Raw genomic sequence first — 16686 nt, 5'->3', positions numbered from 1 at the left:
GTGAGGGTTCAAACCATTCTTGAATCCAAGGGAAATGAGGGGAATTGGCTCTGGAATTTTGGGAATTCAAAATCTAAACACTACAATTACTGATTAATTTGGTGATAAATTGTTTTATATAGGCACATTACCATATACAGTAAGAATTCTGTCAATTGCTCATTCCCTACATAAGTATTTCTATAAAATGTTATCTAAAATAAAGGGGGTTTTTTGTATGTTTTTTTTAAAGGGACAATAGTGATCATGCCAGCTCCAGTTTCACAATAATGGTCCTAAAATGGTTTATATCGGCAAGGCCCAAACTGCTAATAGTATCTGTAATAAACTTACTATTATGGTAAACAAATTTTAGTTGTGTTCTATGGGACCAACATATGTCTCACCTACAGTGGTTGTTGAACGTGTGTGACCACATTTATCCATAAATATGACCAAAAACATGATTGGATTTTCACACAAGTAGACACAATTAAACAAATGAGACAAAAATATTTATACTTGGTCATTTATTTATTGAGGAAAATGATCCAAAATTGCATATCTATGAGTGGCAAAAGTATGTGAACCTCTAGTATTAGCAGTTGATTTGAAGGTTAAATTAGAGTCAGGTGTTTTCAATAAATGAGATTACAGGTGTGAGTGAGAACCCTGTTCTGTCTGAAGAACAGGGTCTATCAAAGTTTGAACTTCACAGCACGTGTTTGTGGAAATGTATCATGACATGAACAAAGAAGATTTCTGAGGACCTCAGAAAACGAATTGTTGATGCTCATCAGGCTGGAAAAGGTTACAAAACCATCTCTAAAGAGTTTGGACTCCACCAATCCACAGGCAGACAGATTGTGTTAACATGAAATCAATTCAAAACCAAAGAACAAACTCAAGACCAGGAGTGGTCAACCAACAAAGAGCACTGCAAGAGCAAGACATGTAATAGTCCATGGGTTCACAAAGGAACCCAGAGTAACTTCTGAGCAACTAAAGACCTCTTTCCCATTGACAAATGTTAATGTTCAGGAGTCCACCATCAGGAGAACACTGAATAACAATGGTGAGCACGGAAGTGTTGCAAGGAGAAAACTACTGCTCTCCAAAAAGAACATTGCTGCCTGTCTGCAGTTTGCTAAAGATCAAGTGGACAAGCTAGAAGGCTAATGGAAAAATATTTTTTGTGGATAGATGCCAAAATAGAATTTTTGGTTTAAATGAGAAGTGCTATGTATGGAGAAAGGAAAACACTGCATTCCAACATGGTGGTGGTAGTATCATGGTTTGGGACTGTTTTAACATGTTAACTGTTTGGGACATGGTTTTGGACTGCATTTGGTCCAGGACGGCTTGCCACTGTTGATGAAAAAAATAATTCTGAATTATACTAGCAAATTCTAAAAGAAAATGTTAGAACATCCATTCATCAACTGAATCTCAAGAGAAAGTGAGTATGCAGCAAAACAACGGCCCTAAGCACCCAAGTCATTCTACCAAAGAATGGTTAAAGAAGAATAAACTTAATGTTTTGGAATGAGCAAGTCCTGACATTAATCCAATACAAATGTTGTGGAAGGACCTGAAGCAAGCAATTCATGAGGGCTAAAATTCCTCCAAGCTGATGTGCAGGACTGATCAAAAGTTACTGGAAAGATTTAGCAGTTATTGTTGCACAAAGGGGGCACATCAGATACTGAAAGCAAAGGTTCACATACATCTGTTCACACAGATATGTGATACCATGGACCATTTTCCTCAATGAATAAATGACCAAGTATAATATTTTGTCTCATTCATTTAACTGGACTCGCATTGTTACTTTGAGGACTTGTGTGAAATATAAAAAAAATCTAATTGGTTCACAAACTTTCAAGCACAACCATATTAACTGAGCGTGGTAAAATGTGTACAATGTGCAATTAAAACTGTTAATATAAAAGGTCTTTCCAAAAAAAAAATAAATAAATAAAAATATTTAGAGTAAGATTTTTAAGCATTCCTCCCCATCATATGCTTTTTTGAATTCTTCTCTGGTTTTAGTAACATTATATAACATTTTGGAAGAAATATGCAAAATAGTAAAGCAAAACTTGAGGCCAAAATGGCAAATATCTCCACAGCTACAGTGAATTTTCCAGGAGAACTGACATAAGCTGGAATAAAAGTGATCCATACTGCACAGAATATGAGCATGCTGAATGTGATGAATTTGGCTTCATTAAAATTATCAGGCAACTTCCGAGCTAAAAATGCTAAAATAAAACATAAAAGAGCCAAAAGTCCAATATAACCCAAAATGGCCCAGAAACCTATGGTTGAGCCCAAATCACATTCGAGAATGATCTTTTCCTTATAGTGTTTTAGATTTTTGAACGGAAAAGGAGGGGATATTGTCAACCAAAGCACACAAATAAGTACCTGTATGAGAGTGAAAGCAAGAACACTTAGTCTTTGCTGTGAAGGCCCAAACCATTTCATGACATTACTGCCTGGAAGTGTTGCCCTGAAGGCCATTAACACCACTAATGTTTTCCCCAGAACACAGGAGATGCAGAGGACAAATGTGATCCCAAACGCTGTGTGGCGCAGCATACAGGACCAATCAGAAGGTTGACCAATGAAAGTAAGTGAACAAAGGAAACACAGAGCCAATGAGAAGAGCAGCAAGAAGCTCAGCTCAGAGTTGTTGGCCTTGACTATTGGGGTATTTTTATATCTAAAGAATATGATTGCTATTATTACAGTTATAAATGTACCAATAGCAGAAATAGTTGTCAGTAAAATTCCCATAATTTCATCATAAGACAGATATTCAATTTCCTTCTTTACACATTGATTCCTGGGTGGATTTGACCAATACTCTTGTTCACATTGATCACATGCAATAGAATCTGTAACAGAGTTAGAGCACATAAAAAAAAAATATTATAGACAATTAAAATAAATTCTACTACTATCACCAAGAAGAAAATAAATAAATAAATAAATAAATGAATAATAAAAAAAAAAAAATACATTATTATACATGTATATTGCTTTGACATTAGTATTTCATATTTTCCCTGTTCCCATATTTACCTGTCATGTTACTGATCTCTCCTTCAGCACATGGTATGCAGTCAAAACAGCATATAGGTTTCCCTTTCTGTACAGCCTTCCTTGTGCCAGGAGGACAGCTCTCACTGCACACAGATATTGGTATCTATTATCCAGAAAAACGTGATTATTTACAAAATAATTTGTATTACTTTAATTGATGGTTTTTACAAATAATGTTTTTCAAATACATCAAGTAACTACAAAGAGAAATGCTAATTTGATTATTGAGTCCCATACACTTTTTATTGCTTGTACACACCTTATTGGTACCTCGTGCCCATGTAATTGAGGTCATGTTTACATTTAATCGATCATGAACAGGAAAGGATGAGTCATAGAGTCCAACAGTAACAAATTCATGTTGGTGTTCATTACTTGTTTTCCAGTTTATTACTTCATATTTTGCAGCAGGGTCACCATTTAAATCAAAATAAACTTCTTCTCCTTCAGCTGTTTCAAAACGCACTCTTTTTAGGTGCTCTAGGAACTGATGAATTGAGTAAAAATTTCAAAAATTTACATTTACAAAAATGGGTCACAGTAAGATGTTATTATGCATTTGTGTATTTTTCACTGATATGTGTTTGGAAAAAATGGTTTGGCCTAATGATTAAAAGAGAGTTTTAACTCACTGTAAGAGGATCGGGTTGCTTCTTTGTAGGACATGTTTGCCTGCAGTCAAGAAGGCCATGTAGGGTATGGGCAACAGCATATACACCCTTATATACATTATTGAAAATAGGCAGCAGTGACATGTCTGTGAATGTGTTTTCTATGTCAGAAAGTTTCTCATTGCCTGTGCAAATTTTTGTATCTACTGAATCATTCTGAGTATGGTATTTACACTTAAACATAGCCTCCCAGAATTTAGTAAAAATTTCACTTCCTGCAGATTTCAGTGGATTTATATCTAGAATGAAGTCCTTCAGACCCATCACCTTTGTTTTGGGAATAGCCAGCCCTATGGCTCCTTGCAGAATATTGTGCTTATCCAGTGTGGCTACAGCAGAATCAGAGATCCAGCCCTCAGTTCCCACCCACTGATATCCAGTGATGTTGTGCTCAAAAAACACATGGAGTAAGATCTCCAAGTCCCAATGAGCAAGAAAAGCAACAATCACTCGAGAAGTGGAACTTTTGATTTGCTCAACAATTCTCAGCACTTTTTCTTGTGAGTAGGTTCTAAAAAATGGAAGGGAATATTCTAAGCAGACACCCAGTTGTTCTGCAATTTTAGAGAATGTGGCCATGCCACTGTTCCCATAATCATCATCAGTTCTTAATGCTCCCACCCAGGTCCAACCAAAGTGTTTGACCATTTCTGCCAGTGCTCTGCTCTGATGATAATCACTTGGAATAGTGCGTAGAAATGAGGGATATTTCCTTTTGTCACTGAGACACTCGCAAGTGGCATAGTGACTGATCTAGATGGATTGACACTGGAAGATTAGGTATTATGAACCTTCAGAACTTTTGCCACATAGATGAAGCATGAAAAGCAAAAAAACAAAACAAAACAAAACAAAAAAAAAAAACATAACACTGATAATTACATAAATACTTACAATAGGGACGCTAAAAGGGCCAATACTTTTTGCAATGGCCATGCACGGTGAGGAGGCTGTGTCTCCTATTATAGCTTGTACCTGGGCTGGCTTTGTACAGATCTCATTTGGGTCTGATTTCTCATTTCCATTAATGAGTTCCAGTGCCACTTTTACCCCCCTTGCCATTGAACTACATGTGTCATAGATCTTGTAACCCAGTGAAACTCCAGGTAGCAATGAAGAGCTGTTGTTGATTTCTTCTACTGCAAATATCAAAGCCTGTGAATACTGGAAGGCTCTGAAATCAAGACTAAATAAATTAAAAGACAGAGACAAGATAGGACAAAACTTTGAACACTGCTGATCTTTGTGTTAATAATACCACAGATGTAATGCACTAATGCTGCTTACCTCATGCATTTTAGTGGCGGTGGCATCGACACATAGGATAAGTCTCTGATTTCCCAACTGCTATGAAATGGGAAAATCCCTCCAACAATAATATCACCAGTTTTCCATAACTGTGGGTATACAGGCTCTCCTTGCAGGCTACATGCCATTTCATTAGCTGTAGAAAAATTAATCATGGCTATTACCACATGTAGGAATGTAAAGGCAGGCTCCATGCATCTAAAAATGTTCAGGTAGAGATTAAGAGTGAATGTACTAGGAACAAAGATTCAGCAAGCTGAACTGGAAAAACATTCTGGCATTTATACAGTTGGAAATACAAGTCCTCTAACGTAATTTTACACTAGTGGGTCGCAGTACGTGGAGGTGTAACAATGGAACCTCCTATTTTACCCATGGGTTTTTGTTTCACAAACAGAAAGAGACCAAATTAATTTATTAACCCTTTAATTTATTTTTAATGAAAGATTTCTGTGAAAAAAATGGTATGCTGGTAAAGCTCTAGTATTCGGCCACTGCATCCAAAAAGAGTATTTTTGGCATATATTTAATTTGCCTGTTTGTATTGAGCTTTACAATAACCAGTGGCCAGACATTAGATAATTTTGTACAATTTTAAGAGAACATCAAGATACATTTGCAATTTGTAAGATTTATTATTAACTATTCAGTTTATTTCACACAGTTACAACATGTTTTAAAAACAGCACATTGTGCATTCTTTATCGTTTCTATCTTTTTTGTTTGTAGTATTGGTGAGACTACCACATAAATCATTTATATCTGATATTTCAAATGATAACTACTAATATAGAAAAAATATATGCAACTACTAACACAACTACTAAATATAGAATAAAAGATATAAAGACAAAATATACAGAAAGCCAAATGACTCCTCATATGGTGGACATACAGTGCATCCGGAAAGTATTCACAATGCTTCACTTTTTCCACATTTTGTTATGTTACAGCCTTATAACAAAATGGATTAAATTCATTATTTTCCTCAAAATTCTACAAACAATACCCCATAATGACAATGTGAAAGAAATTTGTTTGAAATCTTTGCAAATTTATTAAAAATAAGAAACAAAAAAAGCACATGTACATAAGAATTCACAGCCTTTGCTCAATACTTTATTGAAGCACCTTTGGCACCAATTACAGCCTCAAGTCTTTTTGAGTATGATGCTACAAGTTTGGCACACCTATTTTTGGGCAGTTTCTCCCATTCTTCTTTGCAAGACCTCTCAAGCTCCATCAGGTTGGATGGGAGTGTCGGTGCACAGCCATTTTCAGATCTCTCCAGAGATGTTCAATCGGGTTCAAGTCTAGGCTTTGGCTGGGTCACTCAAGGACATTCACAGAGTTGTCCTGTTGCCACTCCTTTGTTATATTGGCTGTGTGCTTAGGGTCATTGTCCTATTGCAAGTAAAACCTTCGCCCCAGTCTGAGGTCCAGAGCGCTCTAGAGCAGGTTTTCATCAAGGATGTCTCTGTACATTGCTGCATTCATCTTTCCCTCAATCCTAACTAGTCTCCCAGTTCCTGCCACTGAAAAACATCCCCACAGCATTATGCTTCCACCACCATGCTTCACTGTAGGGATGGTATTCTCTAGGTGATGAGTGGTGTCTGGTTTCCTCCAGACATGACGCTTGCCATTCAGGCCAAAGAGTTCAATCTTTGTTCAATCTTTGGTCTGAGTCCTTCAGATGCCTTTTGGCAAACTCGAGGCGGGCTGTCACGTGCCTTTTACTGAGGAGTGGATTCCGTCTGGCCACTCTACCATACAGGCCTGATTGGTGGAGTGCTGCAGAGATGGTTGTTCCTCTGGAAGGTTCTCCTCTCTCCACAGAGACATGCTGGAGCTCTGTCAGAATGACCATTTGGTTTTTGGTCACCTCCCTGACTAAGGCCCTCCCCCCCGACCGCTCAGTTTGGCCAGGCGGCCAGCTCTAGGAAGAGTCCTGCTGGTTCCAAACTTCTTCCATTTACGGATGATGGATGCCACTGTGCTCATTGGGACCTTCAATGCTGCAGAAATGCTTTTGTTCCCTTACCCAGATCTGTGCATTGATACAATCCTGTCTCAGAGGTCTACAGACAGTTCCTTGGACTTCATGGCTTGGTTTGTGCTCTGACATGCATTGTTAACTGTGGGACCTTATATAGACAGGTGTGTGCCTTTCCAAATCATGTTCAATCAACTGAATTTACCACAGCTGGACCCCAATCAAGTTGTAGAAACATCTCAAGGATGATCAGTGGAAACAGGATGCACCTGAGCTCAATTTTGAGTGTCGTGGCAAAGGCTGTGAACACTTATGTAAATGTGCTTTGTTTGTTTTTTTATTTTTAATAAAAATAAAACAAATTTCTTTCACATTGTCATTATGGGGTATTGTTTTTAGAATGTTGAGGAAAATAATGAATTTAATCCATTTTGGAATAAGGCTGTAACATAACAAAATGCAGAAAAAATGACGCGCTGTGAATACTTTCCCGATGCACTGTAACCAGCTTTTAACCAAATAACCAAGTTTTCTAATGAGAAAAAGAAACAATCAAACTCAACAACAAAGCAACAGTGACCTCTTGTGTCTTGTGGATGAGAGTGTTGACATCCCAGAAGACACCAGTGCCATCAGGGTAGAAATGTTTCATCATAGGATAAAGTTGATCAGTCAGAACAAGTTTATATTGATTTGCAGTGACCCTTCACACTAAGGGGACATTTGGACCAACTCCAATACATTGACTTAGAAAGAGGGTTGTCAGCATGTTCTAACCTAAAAATTTAAAATAATTAAACGGAGTTGTTTCAACAGAGAAACTGTATTGTCAGCATTACCAAACAAATGTTTATTCAGTCAATGTAATGTCTGTAGTGAAATGCACACATTCAGAAAAACAATACAGTCTGTCCCTTTGTTCACACTGAAGCTGAGATGAACAACTGAACGGCAACTAACTTGCAAGAAGCTTTGAAACAAAAAATACAAAAACACTATGAAACACTCTCATACAAAAAAAAACAAAACAAACAAAAAAAAACAAATATGCGAGAGAATCGACATTGACTACGGATTCAAGGTGATACAACTGTGATTATCTTCATGTAACCCTCTGCTGAAAGCTACATCAAAAGATGATCCTTTATCCACTGCTTTCAAGTTCATGCAGTATTACAGAGACAATTTTGAGGTCATTGATTCAGTAAAATATATACAAATCAGTCTTTCCAAGTTGTGCCCATCTTAAAATCCTTGAGTTGTTAATTATCATGCAGCTTGTCAAAAACATTATAGCTCTTTTAAAGATGGTCAGCTCTTTAAACCTAATGAGTTTCTCTCCGACTCTTTTTGTGTCTATATTGGTACAAATCGCAATATTCTGCGGGTATGTTTTGTGTGTTTTGATGTGTTAAATCTGTGCAGGTTGGGCCGTTCCAGAATCCAGTCCAGGCCTTCCTGCCCTGCCTTGGATGCTGCTCCCTCAGCTTTGTGTGCTGCTTCCGAACCAAAGATGATGTCATCTATGGGTGACAATATTTAACAACGCCAGAAGCCAGTGCTCACCAATTTTGCCTTTGTGGTTGTGCTTGATAGTCTGATCTATATTTATCTTGTGATGTTTCTGGTTTTTGAACTCTACCTGTCCTGACTCTGAGAGTGATCTGCCCTTTGATATCGGTTTGCTGACTACATGTATATATAGTCACATTGATGTATTTTTGTATATATCAAACATTGTATATATTCACCAGTTGTAGCTATTTAGTGTTTAAGCAATCAATTTAACAAGTAACACCTGTCAGTCACATGTTCCAATACTTTTGCTCAGCTAAAAATTGGGTGGTCTGATACAAATTGTGCTGTGTCTTGTAACACATCCACATAAAAATACCCGGAAACAAAAGCTCATATTCGTATTTTGATCTGAAACCCAAATGACAATGCAAATACAGCTGGGCTCTCAAATCTCTAAAAGAGTATATTATATTTGAGGGTTGTTGATAAATTGCAATGGACAATTCAAGTGAAAGTTGTTTTCCTTATTTTGTGCCTTGTTTTAGGATGTGGACTTTGAGAATACTGAGAAAGAAATGGCTCACACAGGTAATGGAATCTACATTGTCAAAGCTACTGACCCAGCATCTCCAGGTGCATGGAGCTCCTGAACCTGAACGATCCACCTGACCTCAAGTACATGCTTGAGTTGTTTCAGAAGGTCGTAATAATACTTGATGCACACAAGCATTCACACAAAATCCAGATACTGTAAGAAAAAAAAAATGATTGAATGATTTGAGCATCCAAGACAATTGCAAGAAGGATTTTGTTGTTGTTGTTAAAAGGACTGTGTTTTGAAATTGTTTGAAAATGTTTTGAACTGTGACTTTTTATTTTCAGTATGGACAATTGAAAACTGTATACTACTTCTGAAATTTCTGAAAGCTCGAAAAGTTTAAATGAATAATAGAGCATTTGGGGCATACTCCTTGTCTCCTTTACACACATTCTTATTTTAACTATTTTAACTTTTTGTCTTTTTGGAAGAAAGAAATTGCAAAAACATGTATTTTTTCTTAACTTACTGTTCAGCAGAATGTTTTTTTTTTTTTTTAAACAATGAGAAACTGATTTTAATTTTGAAGTGAATTTATTTTAAGTTTATTGGAAAATTTAAAAAGTGGTGTATGTGACATTATAACAATTAGCAAATAAATATTCGCTATAATAAATGTAACTTTTGAAAATATTCTCAGTTTATATTTATTGGTAGTGGTGGCAGTTTTGTAGATCAAATTAAAATCAGCTGAATTACATTTACTTAACTACATCAGATAATGGAAATACATAACTTTATGTTGCTATTACTCTGTTTCCTTTAGTTCAAGATAACATTATCAAGTAAAAGGGACATATACACGACACAAAATGTTAACAAGTACAAATGGTTTGCATCTATTTAAATACCATTTGTCCTGTTTTCTTGAATTTCTCTAGTACATAATTTAATTGTAGTTGTGTGGAACCAATTGACACAGCTTTTTACAGTAAATATATATATATATATATATATATATATATATATATATATTTAAGTGTCTAGATTGAGGTGTTGCTTCCAGGTTGGATTTCAGGGCCATATATATGCCACAAATGTACAATGGATATAAATAGTCTTCACACCCATACATTTTCTTGATATCTTCTTGGTTTCATCTGACTGCTGAAGCCATGGTCCGCAAAGATCTTACACAGCATGTATGGGGTCTCACTTGTCAAAAGGTATCAATCAGGAGATGAGTATAAAATAATTTCCAAGGAACATTGTGAAGACCATCATCAACAAGTGGAGAAAAGGTGTTATGGTCTGATGAGACCAATTACAATGGTTAATTATTATACCTTTTGGAATTGTGGAATTTGGGTGGTCTTGGGTGACTTAGTTGAGTTTGGATGTTTTTAGTGAGAAAGGGCTTCTGTCTAGCCACCATACCATAAGTGAATGCTTTAAGGCTGCATTTCCTCAGCCAGAACTGAGGCTTTTATGGGCAGTGGTGGTTTGGTGGTTAAGGCTCTGGTTTACTGATCAGGGATTCAAGCCCCAGCACTGCCAAGCTGCCACTGTTTGGCCCTTGAGCAAAGCAATTAACCCTCTCTGCTCCAGGGGTGCTGTATCATGGCTGACCCTGTGCTCTGACCCCAGCTTCCTAACATGCTGGGGTATGCAAAGAAAATAATTTCACTGTGCATATGTATATGTGATCAATATAGACTCATTTTATACAGTAAGGTGGAGGGAATCAGGAATAGCTACAAATACCAGTTAGTTTTAGTAAGCTGAACATGAAAAGAAATTTCACCTTCCAGCATGACAATGACCCTAAGCATACAACGACAAACAGCAAAGGAATAGCTTAACCAAAAGAAGATAAAAAGTTTTTGAATGAACTTGCCAGAGCCCAGATCTGAATACATCCAAAAATCTGTGGGGTGACCTGAAGCAGGCTGTGCACAGGAGATGCCCTTAGAATTTGATGGATCCCCCTGTGTTTCACTTTACTTGTATTCTTTGTAATTTCACAATAAAGGTGGGGGAAGATCTGACAAGATTTAGCTTGTGACATGTTTCATTCTTTTACTTCATAAAAACCTACCATTTTAACAGGCATGTGTAGACTTTTTATAAGTAAGTAACTTTTTATACTCTAAGTGAATACCTATAGTACTTACTCAACTATCTGGGATTTTACCCATCAGTTGTTTCTTATTATTTTTTTCTGGTTTTAATATAATTATGTAACATTTTGGGAAAAAAATGCAAAATAGCAAACCAAAGCTTGATGCTAAAATGGCAAATATTTCCACAGCTACAGTGAATTTTCCAGGAGAACTGACATAAGCAGGAATAAAGGTGATCCAAACTGCACAGAATATGAGCATACTGAATGTGATGAATTTAGCTTCATTAAAATTATCAGGCAACTTCCGAGCCAGAAAAGCCAAAATAAAACATAACAATGCTAAAAGTCCTATATAACCCAACACAGCCCAAAAACCTATAGCTGATCCCAAATGGCATTCTAGAATGATCTTTTCCTTGGAGCGCTTTAGATTCTTGAAGGGGAAAGGAGGGGATATTGTTAACCAAAGTAAACAAATAAGCACCTGTATGAGAGTGAATACAAGAACACTGAGTCTCTGTTGTGGAGGCCCAAACCATTTCATGACATTACTACCTGGAAGTGTAGCCCTGAAGGCCATTAACACCACTACAGTTTTTCCCAGGACACAAGAGATGCAGAGGACAAATGTGATCCCAAACGCTGTGTGACGTAGCATACAGGACCAATCAGAAGGCTGACCAATGAATGTAAGTGAACAAAGAAAACACAGAGCTAGCGAGAAGAGAAGCAGGAAGCTCAGTTCAGAGTTGTTGGCTTTCACTATTGGGGTATTTCTATATTTAAATAATACTATTGTTATTACCATTGTCATCAATGAACCAATAATAGAAGCAGCTGTTAGCAAAATCCCCATAGTTTCCTCATAAGAAAGATATTCAATTTCTTTCCTTACACATTCATCTCTCTGAGGATTTGACCAGTAATCTTGCTGACATTGTTCACAGGTAATGGAATCTGTATAGAAAGGAAATAAACAACAGCAGAAAGCAAAATATTATTGTTACTTCTGCAGCAGTTCTTGTAATAAGGAATTCAAATATCTAGTGACAGCAGCAATATAAATCTACTTCATATTTGTTTCCCTTTTGGGGTCTTTGTACCTGTCATGTTACTGATCTCTCCTTCAGCACATGGTAGGCAGTCAAAGCAACAGATTGGCTTTCCTTTCTGTACAGCCTTCCTTGTGCCAGGAGGACAACTCTCACTGCACACAGATTTTGGCACCTATGATAAAGAAAAACATTTAATAATCTCAAAATGCATATCATGATATGTTTAACTTCTAACTTTCAAATACACATTGTAACTACTCACTTCATTAGAGGACTGATTTGACTGTACCAAATTTACAGTGTCTACCTTTTTACTCACCTGAGTGTCATTCTGTGCCCACACAATACATGTCATATTTATCATTAGATGCTCACTCAAGGAGACAGAGGAGTCATAAAGTCCAACAGTCACAAATTCATGTTGATATTCTGCATTTACTTGCCAGTTTATTATTTCATATTTTGCAGGAGGGTCGCCATTTTCATCAAAATAAACTTCTTCACCTTCTTTGCTTTTAAAATGCACTTTTTTAAGGTGTTGTAGAAACTGTTAAGACAGAGCACAGTCTATATTGTAATTAACATTAGGTTGCTTAACTCATGCTTTTTATTCATAACAGTACAATATTCTGCCTGCTTACTGTTACAAGTATATATCAAAGCTCTGAGGCCCAAGTGCAAAAAATAGGAATTTGAAACACTGCTGACTCACTGTGAGAGGATCAGGCTGAGTCTTTGTAGGACATGTTTGTTTGCACCCAAGAAAGTTGTGTAGGGTATGGGCAATAGCATACACTCCTTTATAAACATTACTGAAAATAGGCATCAGGGAAATGTCACTGAAGATGTTTTCCACCTCAGACAATTTCTCTTCTCCTGTGCACACTGATATGTCCTCTGAATTATTCTGCACTGTATATTTACACTTAAAGAGAGTCTCCCAGAATTCTTTAAAAATGATGCTACCTGCAGATTTCAGTGGTCTTATATCTCGAAAGAAGTTTTGTAGACCTGTAACCTTCGTTTTGGGAATGGCTAGTCCGATGGCTCCTTGTAGTATGTTGTTCTTATCTAGTGTGGCCAATTCTGAATCAGAGATCCAACCCTCAGTTCCTACCCACTGGAATCCAGTAATGTTGTGCTCAAAAAAAACATGGAGCAAGACCTCCAGCTCACGAGTGCCAAGAAATCCCACAATCACTCGAGACGTGGCATTTTTGATCTGCTCAACAATTTTCAGCACTCTTTCTTTTGAGTATGTTTTAGAAAATCGAAGGGAATACTCTAAGCATATGCCCAATTGCTCTGCAACTTCAGTAAATGCAGCCATCCCACTGTTACCATAGTCATCATCTCTTCTTATTGCTCCCACCCAGGTCCAGCCAAAATAACTGACCATTTCTGCCAAGGCTCTGCTCTGGATGTAGTCACTAGGGATAGTGCGCAGAAACGAGGGGTATTTCCTCTTGTCAGAGAGACACTCACAGGTGGAAAAATAACTGATCTGAAATGGTACATAAAATTAAATGTTAGTAATATAAAAAGTTACATTTTTGTCCTTTATTTTTATTATTTAAATGTTGTTCTTATAAAATTGATTGTTAATAAATAATTTCTTACTAGAGGAATGCTGAAAGGTCCTATACTCTTTGCGACAGCCATAGACACTGTTGAATATGCCTCACCTACTATAGCTTGCACCTGTGCAGGCTTTGTACAAGGCTCATCTGAGATTGAGTTCTCATATCCATTTACAAGTGCCATAGCCATTTTAACCCCCATTGTTGCAGAGCTACATGTATCAAATATCTTATAGCCCAATGTGATTCCAGGCAGTAATGATGAACTGTTGTTGATCTCCTCTATTGCAAAAATCAGGGTCAGTGAAGACTGCAAGGCTGTGAAATCAAGACTGGTCAAAAAAAAAAACAAGAAAAAAATATAATGATAGTTGTTTAATTTAAATCATCTTAAAGAGTTCAATCACTGAGTTGTTATTTTGGAGTCATGAAACTCTAGTGTAATACATGTTTGACCAATTTCTTAAATATTACGTTCCTCATGCTGTTTTTTTTTTATATAATAAATAAATAAATAAAATAAATAATTAAAAACACTTTGGCACTTACACCACTTCTCTGCACACTTTGCTTCTTCTGGAAATCAATTAATGGATCTTGTATGGTAGAACTACTTGTATTGTTCTCTGCTTGATATTGCTTTGCTTGTATTTTCTCATTTGTAAGTCGCTTTGGATAAAAGCGTCTGCTAAATGAATAAATGTAAATGTAAATGCTTACCTTATGCACTTCAGTGGCTGTGGAATGACTGAATAGGATGAATCTCTGATCTCCCAATTACTATGTAAGGGGAAAATACCTCCAACTATGATGTCACCATCATTCCACAGCTGTGGATACACTGGCCATCCTTGTATGTTACAAGTAGTTGCATTAGTTCTTGAAAAATTAAGAATGGCCATTACCACATGCAACAGGGTATAGACTGGCTCCATTTATCTATCTAGTAATAGAATTCTTAAGAGCATACTCGATATGTTTTATTTCAGTTCGATGTGCAGTAAGCAAAAAGGATTTGCTGGATTTATATACAAATTGGTGAGGCAGATTCTCAATAATGTTAGATGGCCACACTCAAAGGGGGTGTGACTTGCATATATGAGCATCACTATTCCTAAAGGAGGATTCAAGACTTTGTTTAGCTTGTTACTTTAACCCCTTCAGACACTGTGTCCATTGTAATGGACAGAACATTATTCAAGGATTCTTATTTAAAATGCCTAAATTAAGGCAATGTCCACTGGTTGGTTGTTTACTACTGACCAATCGATCAGAGAAAAACTTTCCTTTGAGTGTCACATGGAAAAGTTTCATCATTCTCAAGACAATCATGGCAGATGTAGCATATAGACAAAATAGTCTATATGAATCCATTGGACTCATATAAACACTCTGGTTGTTAATTCAACACTAGGGATTTTACTGTGTACAGTTTGTTTGAGTCTAATGACTTTTAAGTGTTTAATAATTTAAAAAATCCACTAGCTAGTGCATGATCCTGCTTGAAGTACCATGAAAGAAATGCATGTGATTAAGCTAACAAGTTTATATGACATATAAAACTTAAATATTTTTAAGTTTTTCATTTTTGATGACGTTTTCCAATGGAGTACATAATCTTGTGACCGGAAATTGAGTTATAAGTGTCCCAATGTGTAGTGAGCCAGGATCCTTACCAGTGCCCAAACTCGTGTAGACACAGATTCATGACCTAGGGATCAAGAGAGCTGATCGAGACATAACCATTTTCACTTTTACATTCTCCTGATTACTGGCCATTCACACCTGGACTCAATCACACTCGATCTTTGCCTCATGATTTGGAACTGTTTGCCTATATTTTGTAATAAAACTTTTACTTGCAACTGTCGCCATCTCAGCTGCCTGAAACTTCGCTTAAAAAAAAATAAAAATAAAAATAAAAAAATAAAAAAATAAAGCAAAGTGAACAATTTGAAAACCAGATAATTATATTTACATCTGACAGCAATAAAGAGTAACTCCAGTAAAATCCATGAAAAATGATTAAAAAGGTGGTTTTAAACAGTATCGTCTCGCATTTTGTTCATTTCCTGTTCAATATGATTAAAGGGTGATTAAAACGAATAAAGGGTCATTTGCAAAAGGTTGGAGGTTGGCTTGTTCATGCCCACACTTTAAAAGCACATCTTTGTGCTGATCTATCTGATGTCATTCTTGGAGCCCAGGGCTTCATTTAGGTGCTTTCTCACTATGATAAACTAAATAAATATATTGTGCACATATACGTTATATACGTATATGTATATACGTTAAATATATTGCGCACATATACACATTGAACTGTCAGATAATTATAACCATGTGTTACCACTGCATACAATCCAATAAAATTTTTATTAGCTTGACAAAATAAGCTTAGTGTATATGAAGATGTTTTGGGTTTTAAAAAAAAAAGAGCATATTAAAGTGATGCTGGGTATAACACGTTAATGAGCTTTTAGCTTTTAACTGAGTTTCAGTGCTTCCTTGCCTCACATTTAAACATTTAGGCCTACAGTGTGAGATGCAGAGGTAGGTAGAGAAGCCGAATGTTTTACTCAAGTACAAGCAAAATTACTTATAAAAATAATTATTTAAATAACAGTAAAAGTAATGATGTTAATAATAGTAATAATAGTAATAGTAATGAGTAATAGTAATAAAGTATGCAATGAGAAGACTAATCAAGTAGCAAGTTACTAGGTACTTTGGATCTGATTAAAATGAAGGGAAAATCCTGAATCTCAGACTACATGGAGAACTGTAAGTCACACCTCTCCTTGA

At 36.4% G+C, this 16686-nt stretch overlaps 2 protein-coding genes across 2 annotated transcripts; both read right to left on the bottom strand.

Moving 5' to 3' along the window:
* Nucleotides 1-1980: 1980 nt before the first annotated feature.
* LOC108264113 (extracellular calcium-sensing receptor-like) lies at nucleotides 1981-5263 on the bottom strand. The gene is made up of 6 exons (XM_017465415.3): nucleotides 5049-5263; nucleotides 4656-4947; nucleotides 3723-4514; nucleotides 3350-3577; nucleotides 3070-3193; nucleotides 1981-2882 (listed from the first exon to the last, which is right to left on the bottom strand). The coding sequence occupies exons 1-6, from the start codon at nucleotides 5261-5263 to the stop codon at nucleotides 1981-1983; spliced, it is 2553 nt and encodes an 850-aa protein (XP_017320904.1).
* Nucleotides 5264-11295: 6032 nt separating this feature from the next.
* On the bottom strand, nucleotides 11296-14816 carry LOC108264112 (extracellular calcium-sensing receptor-like). Its single transcript, XM_053678339.1, has 6 exons — nucleotides 14602-14816; nucleotides 13922-14213; nucleotides 13014-13805; nucleotides 12621-12848; nucleotides 12350-12473; nucleotides 11296-12203 (listed from the first exon to the last, which is right to left on the bottom strand). The coding sequence occupies exons 1-6, from the start codon at nucleotides 14814-14816 to the stop codon at nucleotides 11296-11298; spliced, it is 2559 nt and encodes an 852-aa protein (XP_053534314.1).
* Between the last annotated feature and the right edge of the window lie 1870 nt (nucleotides 14817-16686).

Source organism: Ictalurus punctatus, chromosome 4 (genome assembly GCF_001660625.3).
Source record: "Ictalurus punctatus breed USDA103 chromosome 4, Coco_2.0, whole genome shotgun sequence".
In the NCBI taxonomy this organism is placed as follows: domain Eukaryota; kingdom Metazoa; phylum Chordata; class Actinopteri; order Siluriformes; family Ictaluridae; genus Ictalurus; species Ictalurus punctatus.
Note: the sequence above shows the minus strand (reverse complement) of the source record. Positions and strands in the feature narration are given on the sequence as shown.